General features: G+C 35.5%; 1 protein-coding gene and 2 pseudogenes across 1 annotated transcript in view; 2 read left to right on the forward strand and 1 right to left on the reverse strand.

Annotated features, from left to right (window-relative positions):
* The window catches only part of LOC148949353 (beta-galactosidase-like), a 226,419-nt gene that overhangs the window by 52,342 nt on the left and 151,226 nt on the right, over positions 1-22,851 (reverse strand). Inside the window, exon 3 of the mRNA XM_089092683.1 lies at positions 8,042-8,196. Within this exon, the coding sequence (XP_088948809.1) occupies positions 8,042-8,196 (155 nt within the window). The remainder of the gene's footprint in view (positions 1-8,041; positions 8,197-22,851) is intronic.
* On the forward strand, positions 8,639-21,688 carry LOC148949354 (fructose-bisphosphate aldolase pseudogene; annotated as a pseudogene).
* LOC148949355 (U2 spliceosomal RNA) lies at positions 10,796-10,906 on the forward strand (annotated as a pseudogene).

Consider the following 22,851-nt stretch of genomic DNA (forward strand, 5'->3'; position numbering starts at 1 on the left):
AAGACTTGTAAACAGTTTTCTCTAGATGGCAAAACCCCATAGATTGACTCCGATAGAACTTGCTCTCTTACCCGTGGAACACTTTGAGGATAATCTGAGTAAATTCCTCGACAATGAAACTATTGATGATGATAAAAAACTGATTTTACTTCATGATGCACTTCGCCCAGTGGAAAAACAATATCAATCACAGCCCACTGCTGCTGCTACTGATCTCGAAAGATAACAATTTTCTCAAGAGTCTACTGCTGCTGCTGGAAAGCAATAAACTACGTTTTAAGGGTATTAATTTTTATTTACAATTATAAATATAATAAGAATCACATTTCTGGAAAAAATTACGCAACTCTTAACGTATATCTAGGACAGTGATGGAATTGAAGTTGAGAGCAATGGGGAAAGGATTATAATTCAAGGCAAGAGCTATAATCTACTTGATTTAATGTATGACATGGTTACAAATCGTAAAGGACTATTATCATTTGACACTCGTCTATACAAGTTTCTAAATACATTAAACTTCCCCAAAAGTCTTATTGTCAATAGACGAATTCTAAAAAAATTAAATGACCGTGCATCATCATCATCATCATCATCAACATTAAAATATGAACTTGAAGAAGAAGAAGAAGATTTTAAATACATTTTGTGAAATACTAACATACCACTGATGGCTAGACCAAAGCGAAGACGTATCAAGTCAACGTCCCCACCAGCAGCCAGTATACAAAAGGGTAGCGGACGTTACACAACGTGTTTACGTTCAAAATGGATGAAGTTTTGAAAGGTGCTTATGAAAATATTGGCGAGGCGGGGAGTTTAAGGTCCCCCACCACTCTCTCGAAAGTTAAGTGTGTTCATGCTATTAGTGGAAGGATCAACCTACAGAATTGACCAAGTTGCAACCTGTCCGTAATTCGAAGACTTCACGCCCATGATTAATAATACGCAAAGCCATTTTACCCATAACTGAACATTAACGCAGATTTCCTGAATATAGATTAGACTCAACGACTTTAAAATTTACCAGTAAAGGACATCCTACTTGCAATCATTGTTTATAGTAGCTTTGCTTATTCAATTCTATTTCGATAATAGAGATGCGTTGAATTTGCTCAATCCATTGAATGTATTATCGAACAATATTCATATAAAAAATTCAAACGGATCGTGGTAGTGAATTTGTTAATCATCATGTTGCAAAATTACTAGAGAAATATAGTACGCTGCTCTATCATAGTCACAGTCCTATAAAGGCTGCATTGGCCGAACGATTGATAAGAACTATTCGACTTTTAATTTCAAAATATTGTACATTGAAAAATACGCCGGCTTTTATTCATGATCTAGATAAAATCATGTTGATTTATAATCAACGACCTCATCGATCATTGTCCAACTCTACACCAACGGAAGTTCATCATTCGGATCATAATGCAATTGACACCTTTCTTAAACAATATTCCAATGAATCAAAAGCCAAGAAGAAGAAAAATAAAGTCAATGTTGGTGATACTGTCCGAAGTCATAGAACAACTAATGTTTTTGAAAAGGGGACTGACTTTTGGTCCACTGAACTTTTTAAAGTGGCAAAAATCCCAGACACTAAACCCATAACTTATCGCCTGCGTGATACCAAAGATGAAGAGATTCTCGGCGGCTTTTATGACTATGAATTGCAAAGAGGTAAAAATGATATTGGAATCTATCAGATTGAAAAGATTTTAAAAACACGCACTTGCAGGGGTAAGAAACATTTACGGGTTCGATGGCTAGGATACAACTCTGATTTTTATTCTTGGTTCGGTGTTGAAGATGTTGACAAAGCCCCATGATTTGTATGTAACCTTCATGTCCAACGTTTCCGATCCTCTCTACAATGACTTGAATACGACAAGTGATTTTTGGACAAAACTCTCCCCCGCCGTCAAATTTGAATGTGCATATGAAGTGGCTCTTGTCGACTGTATTCTCAAAAATACCTATGGCATCCTGAGAAAGGATCGTAAATATGAAATAAAAATTAGACCCTATGTTTGGCCGCCACGACCAGGTGATCAAGAACAAATTCAAAAAATCAATTGGATGGATTATCCATATGTTGAATTACCCTACGAGGAGCTCACCTGCATGAATGATTTATGTCGTACTATCAATAAAAGAATTTCTGCTCGTAAAAAAGTAGATTTTCATTTCAACTATTCAAAGGAGGAGGGCAAGATCTACATTAGTTCACCTATTGCCAATGAAAAGATTATTCTCAATGATAACTTAAAGGACGTTCTTGGCTTTAAGCTCAATATAATCAATGGTAAAAGTGCTGGAAACACTGATTTCATTTTTGCTGACTATCCGCCTGCCTACTCCAAGGACACTTGTATATTTCTCTACGCTTCATTTGTGGAAACATCTAGGGTTGGTAATTCAAATGTTCCCCTCCTACGAGTTCTTGAACGAAAAACCAATCAAGAGCATATTCACCACTACAATATAAAGCATCTTCAATATATTCCCGTAACCACTTCCTATTTGGATCTCTGTCAGTTTACACTAAGAACTGAATTACGTGATTGTCTAGCAATTTCAAAAGGTTTAGCCGTGATTACATGTCATTTTCGACCCAGTGTCGACGACACCGGTACAATAACCTAAAAAATTAACAATAGAAAAATTCTATTTGTCTGTCACGATATCTATTGTTATCTTGGTGCTTTGAGTCCACGTCAAATAGGCAATGCATTGGACTACTACAAGGGGCGTACTACAAGGTCCGGCTATGGTCTTGGTAGCTGGTTTGCTAGGCTATTTCGTTCTGCACTACCCCTTGCCAGAAAATATCTTGTACCTGCTGCATCAAATTTTGCTGCCTCCACACTACAGGACTGGGGTTCGGGCAAGAATTTCAAGGAGAGTGTTAAGGAAAATATTAGATCTTCAGCAAGAGCTGTTGGTGAACAATTAAAATCTCGACAAAATGGGGAGGGATTGAAAAGGATGCGTTCGAGTCATTCACTCATCAGTCTCCACCCAGGCAGGAAGCAAAGGACATCAACAACGACTTTGACAAATAAAACAACGAAGGGCAATAAACAGCAGAAGAAGAAACAGAAAAAGATTGTTAGATCAAAGAAGGATTTCTTCTATTAAGAGGACCTATCTCCCCTACACAGAATCAAATCCATCAATTACGTCCTCATTGAATCTAATCAATACTGAAAATGTTGATGTCAGCGTCAGGTATGGTTACTATGAACAATTTCATCCCCAACAACACCTCTCGGAAAATATACAATTTCAAATATTTTACAATGAAGACTATTTCATTGATTTGTCGTCAACACTTATTGATTTAAATTTTGTGGTGAAGAAAATGTCAGATAATACAACTCCAAATGCCGGCGATGGTCTCTCCTATAAAAACTGTATTCTACACAACCTATTCAAACAAATTAATGTATTTATTAATGGAACATTGGTGAGAACTAGCAATAATTTATCAAACTATGCAAGCTACATACAATTAATGATGATGACGCCAAAGGCGTACAAAGAGTTGAGAGGACAATCATTGGGCTATGAATATCGAACAGGTGTTGATACTGACGGTGAGTTGACTACTGCAGTGACCCAGGAGTATCATCTAGTTGGAAAATTAAATCATGATATATTCAATATATCCCAATGGCTACCCCCCAATCGAATTTCATTTTGAGAAAAACACTTCCTGCAGCACCCGATGCAAATGTCATTATCACATCGGCAATTCTCCACGTCCGGAAACAACAAGTTATGAGCTCTGTTGCATTGGCAGTGGAAAAGCTAAGAGCCAATGGTAACAACATTAAACTTCTTGTCCCCCATACAATCACCAATCAACGTCACAGTGCCGCCGGCTCTCGTAGCTATAGCGATTACTCATTTATCAATGGAGAAATCCCATCAAAATTGGCTTTGGCCTTTGTGAAGAGTGGCTGTGCCGTTGGATTCGGGACTGAATCCCCCCATGATTTTAATTTTTTCGATCTATCTAGCCTTGTGTGCAAATTGAATGGTATTTCACTATACACTCTATCATTTGATAAAAAATCCTATAGAACTCTGTATAAGCTGACTATGCAATCCCTAGATCATGACTCTCAACTATTTGAAAATGGAATAATCGATTCAATGTTTTCAATAAATCATGGTGTAATTGTTTTGGATTTGTCAAGCATGCAAGATATGACCATAGTACGAACAGGGAATGTATGTTTAGATTGTATATTTGCCAATGCTCTGACTGAGAATATCACGCTAATATTACTAAGTCAATTTGAAAACCTATTGGGACCTCACGCCCGACGGCAGTGTTCTACTAGACCTAGCACCATGAACACAAACCAAATAATCAACGTATTTAGTATGGATCCATACATGTCCCAGTACAAGTCCTATTGCATACCTTCGGAATTCATTTAAAAAATTCCAGGTGTTACCAACATCCTAACCATTATTAATAGCAGTTAATTAAATTTGAAGAACTGCTATTGGCTAGGCATCGTTCAAACAGCAAAGACCATTGATTTTTCTTATACTCTTGGTTTCTTGTATAGATTATATGCTCCATACATCAGCAACTTCATTGAAAGCAGGGGGACAACCATTATTCAAAATGAACGAAGAGTACAGGATTTAACGACTAAGACATGTGGCTTTCATGCACTACTCTTTTTCATGTTCAGATGTCATGGCTACACCTACAAGCAGTTTCTCGACATCTACGTTGACTTACCTCAATTGAACGACTTTCTAGTGGAGAATATACTTACAAGTGTATTTAATATTCATTTTAGTGCCCTGAGAATAAAATGTTCTAAAGATGTATGCGAAATTGTTTATTAATAATAAAAAAACAAAATTATATACATGATAGAACGACTTTTCTACTCTTTAGATTCCGTCCACTACTAGGTATTTGTCGACAACAACTAGTGCAGGTAGATTATCTGAATTCACATTGTACTGATCCTGATGTACTGCAATGTCAGGGTCACATTTTCTACAGTAGAGTGTAACTTCACTCTTGTCATATCTCTTTCTATAGTCAATGATAATATTCTCATTCATTCTAGAGAATTCACATTTGTAAATTTGTCTATTTGAAGAAATTTCACAAACAGTGTCCTCAAGTTTCGAATCACCTTCAGTCAAAGCCCAATTAAAATCAGTGGGTTTATAATCATAAAACCCCTTGTCTTCAAAACGATGACCTATAAACCATATTCTTTTGTTGTTCCAACAGTTGAATCGTTGACCCGGGTCCTCCTCCCAGAACATTCTAAAACCACGACGATACCAATCTCTTACCAGTAAACTAAAATCACGGTTAGGATTCTTTCCAATCATACCGGGATATGTACTCTACCACTGATTATATTTATCATAATGACAATTGGAGCATAGGTGTCCTCTAGGATGAGAGTCACACACGTCTTCAAGACAGGAAGTACAACCTTTAATTTGTACAGCATATCCTCTATGCAATTTACACGGGTTGCATAATCTACACTTTTCATCATACTGCTCTATCATTGTGCGATTCTCACATGATGGGCAGCTGCCCAGTGAGTACATACATAACGGACATGTATGGAACATTTTGTCATGTGTTGACACTCTCACTACCACAATGAAACTGAGCTAGCAAAAAAAAAAAATTGTCTGAGAGAGAGAGAGAGGAGTAAATCATCCTTGAGCACAATCTTTCTTATGAAAAAAAGTCCTAAATTTCTAAAAACTAATGTTTAAAAGCATATCCAAAATATAATTTTTTCGTGTCTTGATCAATATATCAATAAATTGTGTAAATGAATTTGTACCACAATATAGAAGCTTCATACAATAGTCTAATGATGGAGAATCAGTTTTCATTATATCGACAAGCATTCCTCGAGAAAATATCTTCCTTTGAATAGACAACTCTAGAAAATCATCATCTAGAATTAAATGTTTTTCCATAAGAACTAGATTCCTCATGATTCGATCTTTCTCGAATCTATCCATTTTTTGAGTCCTAACTCTCTCACGATCAACTTCAGACTAAACAGAATTTCTTTTTTCTACTCTAGAAAATATACGCTTGTCTACTATAGAAAAAAAAATACCATTGATTTAGAAACAGTTTTATTGAACATAATTACAATAATAATAATATTCAATGATGCATTTTGTTCTCATCAATATATTTTGATAGGACATCTAATGCTGATTGAAGTTTATTTATATGGAGAATATTTACTTTTCCAGCAAAACATTGCTGCTCCTCCTGCTTAAATTTGCTTAATGATATCACGTATCTCGCATACATAATGTCCCATTCAAGACATAGTCTACAGCCAGCAGTTATTTCCACAGCTATAATAGATACTCGTATATCGTTGCTGCTGCTGCTGTCAGTTCCATCATTAATCTCCAATAATGTATATGCACCAGTCATTTTTTTTCTCCACTAATATCCTTGCAAATAAAAACTATTCTCCTTGAATTCAATTCTCTTACTAATATGAAGTGTAAAGAAAATTATTCCTTTTATTCAAATCCTAATCACCAATCAAGTTATACTCATTCCTCTTGGCAAAGGTGTACTGACCTGTAGAAATGTTTACCTAAAGGACCGGTAGCATACTATACCTACCAGAAAAACCTGTTTGGTACGGGGGCGTCGTAGAATTCAAAAGATGGTAAAAAAAAAACATGTATATACCTTGAACTAGAAATTGCGTAAATCTCTTTGAAAGGTGTAATGCCCCTGTAGAATAAGACTACCAGAAAAACCTGTTTGGTACGGAGGCCCCATAGAATTCAAAAGATGGATACTACTAGAATTTTTAGACAAAATTAACTTCGTGTTTCCCTTATATTTCAAATATTTAACAGTAAATGTGGATTACTTGTGGAAACGACATAGTGATGTTCTTGCAATGAAATTCACACAAGGAGTTGGAGTATTTCAACATTTCAAGAATGTTTTACCACCACCAATTTTATTACTTTTATATAATGCTTTAGTCCACACATACATTTCTTTTGTATGTGTGTTGTGGTAAAGCAACTTTTTATTCAAATTTTAAATAAGTACAAATTCTTCAAAACAAAGCTATAAAACTTATTGGTGGATACTTAGAAAAAGCCAATGACACTGAGGCATTTTATAACAAACTTAAAGTGCTTAATGTCGGGCAACTTCGTGAATACCAAGCAGGAATATTCCCGTATCAGTGTTGGAATTGTATCAGTCCTAAGGCATTTCATGGTTTTACAGAGAAAATAAATCACTTCATAGTTATAGTACTCGTAAAGCTGGTAATCTAGTTACTAAATGCTGAAATTAAAATAGAGCAGGTTATTCTCTCTTATATATAAGTCCTAAGGTTTAGAATTATCTTCCAGCGAGGTTTCGGCCGGAGGAGCATCTCGGTTTGTATAAGATAAAAACGAAAATTTTCTTTTGGGTCTCGGTTTATAGGTGATCTTTTTTCATTTTTTTTTTTTATGATTAGAGATTGGTCGTAATTTGGTTGTTTACTTACTATTATTTATTTCCATTTTTTTGTTTGTTTTGTTCGTTTGTCAGGAGTTTTGTTTTTTAAGTGTTTGTTATATATGTGGTCGCCCAGTATGTAGTGCTTTTATGTCTTTCTTTGGGCAGCCACTTGGATTAATGTTATGTGTATTATCATTTTGTAATAATATTATTGAATTGAAAAAAAAAAATTGAGAACTGAAATTGTTCCCCTATATTGCCTCCTGAGGAGGATATACATCCCTTAAACGGCAGTTAACGGGCTTTCCCCTTGTGGCACCACATATTAAAAAAAAAAAAAAAAAAAAACAACCCGAATCATGGATTGCAAAATATTCACTTGTGAAACTTTATATTTTTGAAAGATCGGGGATTGAAAATTTCCCTAATCCTAACCTAAGTATCTGCTGTGTTTGCACTGTCTTTATACCGCCATGGAAAGATTCATTTTATATCGTTTTCTGGGGAAAAGGCACTTACGTTTGCACAGCATTGAGTCCACCGTAGCGCATTTTGTAAAATCTGTCCTTCCAAAGTTCTCTTGGAACGCGGAAATAATGCATCGACCCAGACACATAACGAAATGGCTTAGAATCCAGTAAAAAGTCGTTTCTTTCATAGTCTATAACAAATCGCTGCAATATTTAAGTAAGATTAGAATCTTACTACAAGTAATAACAGAGAAAGTCTCATGCAGCTGGTGGGACAAACATATTTAATATAAAAAGAACAAAAACAGCCACATCCTAGTGCTTTCAAATACACAAAATGTAGAAACACAGCAAAGAGTAAACGCAATTCTGGCTGCAATGCGCTCGTTTCTGCCAGTGTTTAAAGCAAAAGTAACAGACAATGTTTTGACATATGCTGCGTTGCAATCGGAGTAGTAGCAGCAGTACTAATAGTAGTCACAGTCACCGGGTGCGACAAATCGTGACTGTAACTACTACTGCTTGTGACTGTGACTGCAAACACTACTTAAATTTCTACTATTACAACAAGAACTATTGAACTAAATCAAGAAATTTTTATTGCGTTTTGCTTGTCAAAATGGCATAGTGCATCCAGGTTGTTAAAATGACAGATGACAGCATATGCATTCTAGTTGTCCAAATGGCATGTCTGCAATATTTTGGTATTAGGTAAGGGTATTAAGCTGAAACGTTTGGAGAAAGTGGAGGGGGATGTTGAAGATAATCAAAAACTAGTGGGTGCATCTCGGTTGTTAAAAGGGCGTATGTACATTATATTAGGATCAGCTAACGGTATTTAATAAAAACTTTCAGAGGATGCTGCACTAAATCAAGAGATACTGTTTACATCCAACTCGTTAATTTGGCACATGTAGTACCACAGAAACAATTAGGCTATTGAGTTGAAACTTTCAGAGAATGTTGAGGGGATGTAAAGTTTGATCGAGAGACACTATTTGTATCTTGGTAGTGAAAAGGGCGTGTCTGCAAGATCTCAGGAACGGTTAATGGTGTTTAGTTGAAACTTTCACGGAATATTCAGGGGGATGTTGAAAGAAATCGAAAAACATTAATTAGAACCAGTAAATTAGAATCAGATACTTAATTCTTTAATTTGAAGACGTAGAAAACTGAAAAATTATTCATTGTACAGTATTAACTCATAACAAAACTTGAGCAATCAAAAAAGGAACAGAAACTAATTAAAAAAAAACTTCTCGAAAAAGAAGTTTTTCAAAGAAATATAGTCACATGAAACTTAAGACCAGCATAGATAAAGTCCTATAGTAATTAAAATTCAAAACGACCAGAAATTAATATTAAAGAATAAATGAAACCCAAAACGAACAGAAATCAGAGGAAACGTTACAGACCTGCCTATAGTAACGGCCATAAGGCTTCAATGTTTTATTACTTGTTTATTTTTTTCCCAGAGGCGCTTCATATGAAAGAGGTGGTCGTATTAACTTTGGGGGGAGGGGGCTCACTTGATTGTAAATCGGAAGTTCTAGTGCTCTTTTAAAGAGTCAAAAGTGACTGGAAGGCAACTAGCCCCCCACGCCCACTTTTCCCCAAATAAATCCGATCAAAATTTTGAGATGGCCATTTTGTTTAAAATACTCCACCAGATATCGAAACTCTGGGGTCGAAACAACCCTCAAGAGCCCCGGAGCAAGTGTTATAAAATGTACCCCAGGGAGTATAAGGTTTTTATGAAAGGGGTGGTGGTATAAACTTTGGAAGAGGCTCATTTGGTTGAAAATTGAAAGTTAGAGTTTCCTTTTTAAGAGTCAAAAGTGATCGAAGATCAAAATTTTGATATAGCAATTTTGTTCAAAATAGTCCAAAGATCATATAACAATGCCTCTGAGGTTGAAACAGACACCAATATCCCAGGGGTAAAGATTGTAAGTTATGGCACAGGGGCATATAAGGCATTTATGGAAGGGATAGTCGTATAATCTTTGGAGGAGGCTTATTTGATTGGAAATTGAAAGTTCTAGCTGCCCTTTCAACAGTGAAAAGCGATCAGATGGTAAGTAACCCCCCCCCCCCCCGCACACACTATTTTCCTGAAATGCATCTGATCAAAATTTTGAGGCAGGGATTTTGTTCAAAATTGTCCAAAGATAATATAAAGATGCCTCCGGGTTTGACACAGCCCCCCAGTGCCCAGGGGTAAGGGTTGGAAGTTAAAACAGCATGGCATATAAAGTCTTATGAAAAGGGTAGTCGTATAAACTTTGGGGATGCTCATTTGCTTGGAAACTAAAAGTTCTAGTTCGCTTTTTAAGAGTCAAAACTGATCGGAGGGCAACTCGCTCCTCCCCACATCCTCTTTTTCCCAAATGCATCCAATAGAAATTCTGAGTTAACCATTTTGTTCAAAATAGTCCAAATATCAAATGATAATGCCTCCGGGGTTGATACAGCCCCCCAGAACCGGGGGGCAAGGCTTATAAGTTATAAGTCTATAAGTTATAAGTCTTATTAGGGTTGTTTAAGTTTAAGACGTGAAAAACTGTAGAAATATTCATTTTATAAACCAAAAAATTTTGGTAATAAAAACGAACAGAAACTAAATAAAAAAACTTTCCAAAAGAAAAAGTTTTTCAAAGAAAAGTTAAACAAAAATGAACTTTCCGAAAAAGAAGCTTTTCAAAGCAAAGTAAACAACTGTTTTTAACTTAAGACCAGCGAAAATAAATTCCTATAATAATCCAAGCTCAAAACGACTAAAGAATAAATGAAACCCAAAACAATTGCTTCTCGGACTTTTGGCTAAGATCAAAGTGTAGTATCTGATCTTGTCAGCTTGATGTCTGATACGGTCTCTAAATGTTTTTTTTCCCAGTAATGGGTTAAATTGCATGGTGACACAGAACACGATCGCGGGAGGATCCTCTATAGGAGGACAACTGCGGTAGGGCGTAAGATCCAGATCTATAGACAACGGCCTCTGCAAAGGGCTGCTACAACCTTTTCGGGGTACCTGCAAGACTGGGAACCTTGCGGTCAAGTCTATTCCCACTTGAGGGTTGGCGCTCCTCGAGGAAAATATAGCCTAGTAAACGACACTGCATTCGCACGGGATCCTGATTAATGGATAATTCTTCTGGGCTTGGTCTGTTATGACGGTTGTTTTCGGGCTGAAAAACCTCTTCCTAGCTAATTCATCTACTATGGCCTGCCTCATCGTAGTAGCATAATATTTGTAGGCATGGATATATAATGAGTCGGAGGTAACAGGCTTGAGACTGTCTGTGCAGGATTTCGACTCTTGTTGACAGAAGAGCATCGCAGAGTGTTGAAAACCGGGTTGTGACCAAGATGGGCCCCGGATTCAACAAAGCCTCCATTCATGTCTCTCTCTCTCTCTCATACTGGAGGTCCCAGGGACTTCTTGCTGTCCGGTTCTAAGCCGGATTAAACGCTTCGGTGTAGACTTGAGAATATATGTGATCCCCGTCCTGCACTGGTATCCGAGATCATTGCTTTTCCTGTGGCCAAAATAATTTCAATGATTTAAAGAACATGCAAATTGGAACTTGGAATATTACGATGTTAAAAAATAACTATCGTATTGACATTTTGACATTCAGACGGTTCGAACTGAAGTTCTTAGGAGTTTCAAAATCTCATATCTCAGGGGTAGGAAGCTTGAAATTAGGTGATACAGAATTTTGTTTACTCAGGCAGGAAGGATGGGGTACATAGACAGGGAGTAGGGCTCATGATGAATAAAGAAGCAGCTAAGTCTTGTTTAGGCTAGGAAAGTATTAATAATAGAATACTAATTGCTCGTTTTATGACTAAAAAGTGCAGGGTATCAGTTATAGTAGTATATGCCCCTGTAGAACCGACTGATGGAGATAGTAGTAGTCTCAGATGAATTTTACTCACAGTTACAGGAACAAATAGACAGGATCCCAGGTAGAAATATGATGTTTTTAGTAGGAGATTTTAACGCCCAGGTCGGTATAAATAGGGATAGATAGTATCCTAGCCTAGGTAAATTTGGTGTAGGAAAAGAAAACAGCAATGGCTACAGACTTTTGCAATTTTGTAGGTATAACAATTTAGTTATAACCAATACGGTGTTTGGTCATAAAATGTCCCATAAGCTAATATGGTATTCACGTGATGATAAGACAGCAAACCTTATTGATTATGTTATAGTAAACTGAAGAGTGGCAGGATCAATACAAAATACTAGGGTGCATAGTAGTGCCGTTAATGATTTTAAAAGTAAAAACCACCATCTAGTATCCTTTAGGGATAATGTAAAGCTAAAATTTCGGAGGCGTAATTACCTCCCGGGAAGTTATGATGTTGGTAGACTTCAGGATGAGAATTTGAGAGAAACTTTACAGTTGAATATTAAACTTGGGAGTTTAAAATCTGACAATGTGGAAGATGGTTGGTAAAATTTTAGAAAAATAATTTGTGAAGTTACTGATGGTGTCTTAGGGAAGAAAGTTAGGACTGCAGCTAGGAATATTAGTGAAAAAGCTTTATGCTTAATAGAGAGGAGAAGGGGCTTGTAGAAGAATTATCTGAGCGATGGATCATACAAAAACAAAAGGAATGTAAAGGAAGTAGAGAAAGCATTAAAATATGAACTAAGAAGGTATGAAGGCCATGGATAAAATTGCCGAGGATCTGGAGGATGCAGCTAGACGGCATAATAGTAAAATATTGTACTGGCATGTTAATTAATTGAGAGGGAGTAGTCAATCCAGACTTGTTACAGTTATAGATAGTTCCTGATCACAATTAGTGATAAGGAAAGAGTTAAAGAGAGATTGACAGAACATTTTGAGAATGTGCGAAACCGAGATAGAGTTGCAGGAAAAGAAATAGAGGAAAATAAAACAGTTTGTGATACCTTGGATGTAAAGGAAGATTCGTTTTGTTAGGAAGAATTAGCGACAGTTCTAAAAGGATAAAAAATAATAAGGCTCCAGGTGTTGATATTGTGGTAAAAGAGTTTCTTAAATAGGGTGGCACTGAGGTTAGAAATAAGTTACTGAAGATTATGAATGAATTTTGAAAAAGGGAAAGTACATAATGATTTTAGGAAAACTTTAATTAAAGCCCTGTATAAAAAAAGGTTATAAGAGTGACTGTGGTAATTATCGAGGCATTAGTCTGGTCTCTGTAGGTAGCAAATTACTTAGTAATATGATACTTTCTAGAGAAAGTTTTAGTTTGTAGACAAAGTTTTAAGAGAAGAATAATGCGGTTTTAGAAAAGGTAGAGGATGTTTCGACCAAATTTTCATTCTTAGGTTAGTAATTGAGAAGTATCTGAGCTGTCAAGAACCTTTGATCCTCAGTTTTATAAATTACGAGCAAGCGTTCAATTCTGTTGATAGAAGAGCTTTAGCAAAGGTCTTATCCTTGTATGCTGTACCAGAGAAATACATCAAAGTGATTAGTACTATGTACGAGAATAACCCTGCTGCGGTTAAGGTAGGAAATGAGGTTAGCAGCTGTTTTTTTTTTATTAAATCAGGAGTTAAGCAGGGTTGTGTTCTATCCCTTTTTATATGGATCATTTTGATGGATTTTGTTTTAAAGAGCACGGGAAAGACAATGGGAAAACACGGAATCAAATGAGCACAACAAACTCTCCTGGACCTAGATTATGGTCATGATTTAAGCATCCTAGATGAAAGTGTTAGCAAAATGAATGAACTTTAAGCGATTTTGCGAGTTCAGGGTGCTAGAATAGGTTTGAAAATTAATGTTAAGAAGACTTAGTCACTAAGGCTAGGAATAAGTAAAGATGAAAAGGTGACGCTGAGTTACAAAAATATTGATCAGTTGGGCAGATTCACTTACCTTGGTAGTATTATTAGTAAAGACGGTGGGAGCAGTGGAGATGTTAAAAGTAGAATTTCCATCGCTCAAGGTGTTTCTTCACATTTGAAAAATGTTTGGAAGAATAGGAAGACAAGCATGTAAACCAAGATTAGAATATTAGAAGCTACAGTGATGACAGTGGTAAAATCTGGCTTTGGAGCATGGGCGCTCCGAAAAGCGGATGAAGATTTGCTAGATGTTTTCCAGAGAAACTGCCTACAGATTGTTCTGGGTACCTGGCTGACTGACCATATTTCAAACACTAGGCTGTACGAAAAACGTAGTTCAATCCCGCTTTCTAGGGCTATATTGAAAGTAAGGTTAAGATGGCTAGGGCACGTTGTGCGGATGAAGGATGACATATTGTGGAAAATTGTCCTTTTCGGCCAACCGCCTAGGGCTAAACGGAAAGCAGGTCGTCCTCGTATGGGGCGGGAGGACGTCATAAAGAAAGATTTCAAGGAAATGGGAAGTTCCTGGGAGGGTGTAAAAAGGGAAGCTTTGAGTAAATTGGGATGAAAGAGGAGCGTGCGTAGCTAAGTTGGCGTATTGTAGTAGTAGTAGTAGTAAAACGAACAAAAATTAAAATAAACGCTCATATCAAACATAAAGTTAACGGATTTGATATAGATGAATAAATAAGTCTTGAAACGACTAAGAATTGAATTGAATATTTGAATCAAATTCAAAATGAACAAGAACAAGAACTACAAACAGGAATTTGGCTACTGCCCTCTTTCCCCTCCCTTAGCATTAAAAGTTCAAAAGCGTATTATGTCACTTGCGCTTTACTGAAAGCAAAATACATTATATATATTTTTTATATTTATAACATTGAAAAATGAAAAAGTTACAGGGAAACAAGATCTTAATTTCCTAAAATTTCCAGGAATTAAAATAATTATATATTAAAACAGTTTATTTTCATTCTGTCCAGTAATCTTGATTACTAAAGTGATCTATTTTTTGTTTGTCATCGGTGTTTTGAAAAACTAACGCACACTGTTCAAAATACACATAGTTTTCAATAAAACGCAAATGACGCAATGGGTTTTAGAGCTTTTACGGTCAGGGGAGCGGGAAGGGGGGTGTAGCTAAACTCCTGCTTGTAGTAGTTTAGGAACGTTTCAAATTTGACTTGAATATTCAATTTAATTTTTGCTCGTTTTGAGATTTATTTATTCATCTATATCAATATATCTTATCTTTATATCTGATATGATTATTTGTTTTGATTTCCGTTCGTCTTGGGTTTCGTTTATTCTTGAATAGTAATTTTTGATGGTTTTGAGTTTAAATTACTATGGTGCTTTATTTCTTCTGCTCTTAAGTTTAAAAAGGATGTTTTAATTTTCTTTGAAAAACTTATTTTTAGCTAAGTTTTTCTTTTAAACTAATAAGTAAAAAGTGCACATGTACCTTTACTCAAAAGTGGGATGATCTGCTTCGACGATGTCTTATTTACACATTTTCAGTTCGTAATACATTTTGAAACATTTCAAATGTTTATTTTTAGTTTTGGTATTGCTCTTTACTTTCCCCTGAAGGCCCAAGTTTAATAAATCTAAAGATTGAAGTCAACATTCGTCCTCCTAACAGTTTCAAAAAGTTTCATCTGCATAACCCTAATCGATACTTAGATATTAATTACTGACTTTCCATAGCATCTATAGCCCTATTTGACCAGGTTGGATGAAAGTATCCAATTTTTTTCAGAATGTCCTTGCCTGTTCAGATTGTGATGCATTTTGAGATATTAGAATATATATTTTTAGTTTACGTATTGCTCTTTACTTTCCCCTGAAGGTCCAATTTAAAAAAGTATATGGACTAAATTCAACTCAAGTGGCTGGAGGTCTGCTAGTTCCCATCCCATGCCCTCTTTAGCTGCCCCGTCTCCAAAAATATTCGATCAATATTTTTAAATAGCCATCTTGTTCAAAACAGTCTGAAGGTCAATTAAATATGCCAGTGGGATGGCACAACCTTTCACAGCTTTGGAGAGAAATGCCAAACACATTCAAATAATATGTGCGCGCTAGTTTTGCAAAACGGCGTATTAGCAATATCTAAGGAACGGCGGAGGGTATTAAATTGAACCTTACAGAGTATATTGAGAGGGATGTTGAAAAGCGATTGGAGGACTACAAGCTCCCCCTGCTCTTTTTAGATGCCCCTCTTCTAAACACTAATCAAAGCGTTGAAAAGCAATTTTGTTCAAAATAGGGAAAAGGTCTAGTAACTATGCCTCCGGGGGTGCAATGCCCCCAAATTCCCCAGGGTAAGAATTGTAAATTATACAATTTACCATTTTTAACTACTCATGTCCCTCCTAACCTACACAATAACCTACCGCGCCTCCTTAAAAATCCATCATTGTATTATGAAGTAAATAACTTCAGTTAAATAAAGCATCACAGAACACTAGGGTTCTGTGACTGTTTTGTAGATAGGGAGGGGGGCAGATGCCTCAAAGAGTACATTTTAATTCCAAAAATCTTATCTCTCATTGAACCTTTAAATAAATACAGAATTAGTTCTAAGAAAGGGGATAAAGGTAGAAATTGATTTATAATACCTCTTGTTGAACTAAACAAAATACGCTATGTGCACGCAGGTGGTTAAACGGGCAAATCTAAGGAACGGCTAAGGGTATTACGTTGGAGCTTCCAGGGTAGCAACAGGTAAGTTAAAAAAAAAACAAAAAAAAACAATACTACACAAAAAACAGAGATAGCATCCTGAAAAGAGAAAAGTATTTAACAGACCAGGAGTATCGAGAATTAAAAATTGAGGTAGCCAAACAAAAGCTCAAGGAGTATTACCAGAATGATGAAATTTATAGAAAAGTAACAATTGAACAAGCCAAACAAAAGATTAAGAAGCGTTATCACAATGATGAAGTTTATAGAGAAGCAACATTTGAGCAAGCCAAAAAAAAGATCAAGGACCGTTATCACCATGGTGAAGATTACCGAAACAAATATAAGAAAAAAGAAAAGCAAAGATATTCATTCGACCTGGCGTATCGAGCAGTAAAAATTGAGAGAGCCAAACAAAACATCAAGGAGTGTTATCACAATGATGAAGATTACCGAAACAAATATAAGAAAAAATTTGCTATCAGAATTATGGGTAAATATTTTGATACCAATAGATACATCAAATGAATTCAATTTTTATGCTGATTTTAAATCTACAATTTTCATCAAGTTTTATTTTATCCACAAAAAGTAATGAGCCTGAAAAAAATTTCCCTTATTTTCGTAAAAATGGGAGAACACCCCCTAAAAGTCACAGAATCTTAATGAAAATCGCACCATCAGATTCGGCATATCAGATAATCTAACCGTAGAGGTTTCAAGCTCCTATATAAAAAATGTGGAATTTGGTATTTTTTGCCAGGAGAAATATCATGGATGCGTGTTTATTTGCTTGTTTTTTTTTTCTTTTTCCCAGGGGTGATTGTATCGACCCCTTGGTCCTAGAAGTTCGCGAAAGTACTCATTCGAACGGAAATTTAAAGTTCTAGTGCCTTTTTCAATAAAAAAAAAAAATTGAATCACCTTGTACAAAAAAACTGCATCTTTGATGTCTTTTTCATACTGCATCTTTTTAAAGACATTTGATCTTTGAAGCAAGTTACATTAAAAGACAATCATTGGAATTTAAAACCATTGCACACATTAGACTTATAGTTACATTAAGGAACGAACTGTAGTCCATAGCAACTGAAGTAATAAAAGGAATCATTATATACATGATTATTCTAATTATATTCCTTAAGAAATCATCATAAGTAAATTATATTAAAGAACGAACTTATGTCCAAAGTAAATGATAAATTTTTCTAGTGAAGATCCGGGTTTCAGCTGTAGTTTAAAGTGAGGATTTTTAAAGTAAAGAACGAACAGTAAAGCCCACAAAGAGAGTAAAACTTTGTAATAAAACCTTAGTTACCTGGAAACCATCATCATCCATTTTGAATTAATTTAAAATGTTGCCCTGGTTAAGGTTCAAACTCATGACCTTAGGATTAAGAGACGTACGCTCTACTCAATGAGCTACCAAAGCCTGTGCATTATGAAAGATTATATAATTTGAGACAATATCAAAAAAGAGTTTTATTAAAGGATTCTATTAAAGGACGAGTTATATTAAAGAAAGATCAGGGTTGCAGCGGTAGTTATATTAAATGACGATCTTTATAAGAACAAACCTTAGCATATATTGGACTCAGTTAGCTACCTGATTCTTTGGGGTTTGTCTCTTACTATTTCAAAGAAAAAAAGCCGTATGCTTTTTCCTGTTTGCAATCAGGGTTTAGATAAGGCTATAGTAAAGAACGAAGTTTAGCCAGAAGGAACTGAACCTTGTGGCTCATTCATATTATCTTCATTATTTTAGCTAGGAGTAACTAAAAAGACTTTCTTTTTTAAATTTTAGCTTTAAATTCAATATATTAAAAAATTTTCCCAACGAGATATTGAACCGCAGTCTCTTACGTGACAAGCGAGTATCGCTTATCGAATATAATATCCATTGGACACTTATCGAATATAAGTTACACATAAGACATGATAAAAAAATTGTTATTGCACTAAAAATATCATAAAAGGGATCGGTCTGGTTTATTACCTTGTGATTCAAGTCAAGATTGCGTAAAAAAAGAAAACTGGTAATTGTAAAAATATTTGTGTATACTTTAACAAGGGATTACAACAATTCACTAACCTTAAAAAAGAAAACCCTTTTGAACGCAATGTCCTAAAAATAATATCAGATAAAAACAAGAACCACACTATTAGAACCGCCGTGTCCAAAACCCCAAAACAGGAAACTTACCGTCCCTTGGCTTGAATGACGAGGAAAATATATTGACTTGAAAATCAAGAAAAGTGGCTGCAACTATGATATTCTGCATATAAGACATTTTTTTTCGCTCTCCTTAGACAGCTTGGCACTGGAACATCGTAGAGAGGTGTTTAATGGCTCATTTGAAAAGAAATTGCAACATCTTGTGCCTTTTACAATTAAAAATAAAATAGTTTTTTTTTTAAATCGAATCAATTTTCCAAAAAACTGCATTTTCGTGTACAAGCTTGATAAATGAAGTTATAATCGTAGTTTATAACAATATATGACGTAATCAGTAATTGCAATATTTATACACGTTTATCTTTCGACAAAATAACATAAATAATACATAGTTACAAGAATCAATTTTTTACAAAACTGCATTTTTCTATAACACTGCAGTAGCAAGCGGTAGTTTTAACATCGTAAAAAGCATGCAGATATAGTTACGTAAAATGCAGTAATTCTTTAAGGGGTCTTAACAAAAAATTTGATTTCAGAACTGAAACTAGATTATTTTCTGTAAATTTAAATAAAATAATTTCATTTCATTTCTCAGTTCAAATTTATAAAGCAATGAACAAACCAAGAAAATATTAAAGAACAAACAAAGAATACAGTAAAACAAAAACCTATTTTTTTGGCTTAACTTCTAAAGTGAGCATCTATTTAACGTTGAAATATTTCCAGAAAAAAAAATACAAAATATATTTTATTTTATTTCAGTTTTCAGTTCAGAATCGCTAAAGTTATTATGTAAATTGCAAAAATATTTTTGATGTTTGAGCAATAGTTTAAATTTTTTCATTTCAGCTAAAAAAATACCTGAAAATTTTAAAATTAATTTGGTTCTCCTTTTGCTTCAAGAGACTCGCTACACCAATTTATGGGTGGATTTTTATACATTGATATTGTTTTACAATGACTGCAAAGTTCAGATATGGATTAAAAATGTTATTGAAAAAAACTACAAAGGATTGCAAATGCTATTGTTGCTCCGGGCAAAGGTATTTTAGCAGCAGATGAGTCAACTGGTTCTGTTGGCAAACGACCCCATGGCATTCATCTAGAAAACACAGAAGATAATAGAAGGAGATGATATAGACAGCTTTTCTTTACAACTGATAACGCTATTAGTAACAATATTTCTCGATTAATTCTTTCTCATGAGACTCTATATCAAAAGACTGATGATGAAACGTCTTTTGTGGAACTTATGAAGAACATGAATATTCTTATTGGTATTAAAGTAGATAAAGGTGTTGTACCTCTTTTTGATTCTTTATATGAATAAAAAACTCAAGGTTTGGATGATTTAGACCAGCGTTGTGCCTAATACAAGAAAGATGGTTGTGATTTTGCTAAATGGCGCTGTGTTTTGAGAATTGGTAAGCATACAACACCCTATCAGGCAACTTTGAACAATGCCAACGTCCTCGCTTGTTATGCGGCAATATGCCAAGCTAATAGAGTTCTTCCAATTATTGAGCCTAAAGTCCTTCCTGACGGTGCCCATAGTCTTATCCAGGCAGGAGAAGTCACTGAAACAGTTCTTGCTGCAGTTTACAAGGCACTCAGTGATCATCACGTATTCCTTGAAGGGACTCGGCTCAACCCCAATATGGTGACTGCCAGACAATCGTGTCTGGCAAAGTACTCTTCTACAGATATAGCTAAAACAACAGTCATTGCACTTCAAAGAACTGTTCCCCCTGCAGTTCCAGGTATAATTTTTCTCTCTGGTGGTCAGACTGAAGAAGAAGCCACTATGAATTTTAATTCCATCAATACTGTTCTTGAAAAAAAAACCACGATAAAAAGGTCCTCACTTTTAGCTTTGGACGTACCCTCCAAACTTCTGTACTTAGGGCATGGGAAAGATTTGGCGTGGAAGCTGCACAAGAAGAATTATTGAAGCGCGCTAAGGCAAATAGTTTAGCTTCAATAAGAAAGTACGAAGCAGGTAGTAATAAAACTCCCATAAGGAACAGCCTCGATTATCAGAGGAAATCTGAAGTAGACTCTGAATCAGATGGTGAAAATGACAATGAAAGCTCTGAATATGATACCGAATCTCCAGATGAAGATTAAAGTGGCAGAGGGGCTACCGACTTTCCAATACCTAGTGTACATCTCAGACCACCACTTGGGCTACATAGTTGCACCACGCTTGGTACAGCTTCACAATACTTGGTAAAGCTCCACCACACTTGAAAAGGTTCTGAAATGCAAGGTACAGTTCCGGCACTCTTGTTACTCTTGGTACAAACCACCTGGTATCCATACATGAATTCTTGAGAGTCAGGACCCCTCAAACGAGTCAGCTTTAATTACAGAATACGTCTTAATCTTATGAGCTATGTCAATAGCTTAGTTGTATCTTGTACAAGTTGGCTTTGCTGTAACTGCAGCTCTTGGCTTGGTTGTACCTGCAGCCGTTGTTTTAGTTGTAACTTGCACCTGTTGGCTTTGTTGTGCCTGCAGTTGTTGGCTTAGTTGCACCTGCAGCTGTTGGCTTAGTTGTACCTACAGCTGTTGGATTACTGGTCTATAGCTGTTGGCACCTGTATCTGTTGGTTAGTTGTACCTGCAACTGGTGGCTTGTTTGTACCTGTAACTGTCGGCTTTGATTTATCTGCAGCTGTTGGCTTAGTTATATCTGCAGCTGATATCTTTGTTGTATCTGAAGCTGGTGGCTTTGTACCTGCTGTTGGCTTTGTTGTACCTGCAGATGTTGGCTTAGTTGTACCTGCAGCTCTGGGCTTAGTTGCACCTGCAGCTGTGAGACACAAGTATAGCTGCTAATCCCTATTTATACTTAGTAATACCGACCCTTTATACAATACAGTAAGACTCTCTGATACGCTGAATTTGATGGTGTGATTTTCATTAAGATTCTATGACTTTCAGGGGGTGTTTTTCCCTATTTTTGAAAATAAGGCAAATTTTCTCAGGCTGGTAACTTTTGATGGATATGAGTGAACTTGATGAAACTTATATATTTAAAATCAGCATAAAAATACAATTCTTTAGATGCATCTATTAATATTAAAATTCCGTTTTCAGAGTTTCGGTTACTAATGAGACGAGTCGCTGTTACTATACAGTTCATTACCATGAACTATTTGATAAAAGATTAAAATTATTGCTCATATACCATAAACATTTCTGCAGTTTATAACTTTAGCGATTCTGAACTGGAAACTAAAATGAAATAAAAATTGATTTTTTCAATTTTTACGTCACGTCACTCATTACGTCATATATGGTTATTAGTAGACAATCGGTTCTATTCATTCTTTTGATTTTACCAGGCTCGCAAATTTTGATGGGTAAGACTAAACTTAACGAATCTTAAATATTTAAAATCAGCAAGATATTCGATGTTTTTCATGTATCTTGGTATCAAAATTCCATATATTAGATTTTCGGTTACTATTGAGACGAGTCGCTCTTACTATACAGTTCGTTAGTACGAACTGTTTGATACCGTAATCGCAAAAAAACCCGATTCTTTTGATATATCTATTGGTATCAAAATTCAGTTTTTTAAAGTTTCGGTAACTATTGAGACGAGTCGCTCTTACTTTACAGACGAGTTGCTCTTATATTATTTTAGTTACTACTGGCTGGAAGCTTGTTCTTTACTGTAATTCAAAAATCAAATATCTTTGAAAAGTTTGCAGTATGAAAAGACATCAAAAATGCAGTTTTTTGTAAAAATTTGATAAAGAAAAAAAGATGTCGTATGTGGAGAATATCGTGGTTACAGCCAATTTTCCTGATTTTCAAGCCAATATATTTTCCTTGTTATTCAAGCCAAGGGACGGCAAGTTTACTGTGTAAAGGTTTTGGACAATGCAGCTCTAATAGTGTGTTTCTTGTTTTGATCTGAATCTATTTTCAGGAACTATGGGTTACTTTAGTTTTTACCATGGGCCGTGATCGTCTCTTACTAGGTTGCTAGCTACCGCTTCAACCCGGATACAGTAAGATTCTCTGATACGCTGAATTTGATATTGTGATTTTCATTAAGATTCTATGACTTTTAGGGGGTGTTTTTCCCTGTTTTTGAAAATGAGGCACATTTTCT

Source organism: Artemia sp. Qi Xiang Cuo, chromosome 8 (genome assembly GCF_049724085.1).
Source record: "Artemia sp. Qi Xiang Cuo chromosome 8, ASM4972408v1, whole genome shotgun sequence".
Taxonomy (NCBI): Eukaryota; Metazoa; Arthropoda; class Branchiopoda; order Anostraca; family Artemiidae; genus Artemia; species Artemia sp. Qi Xiang Cuo.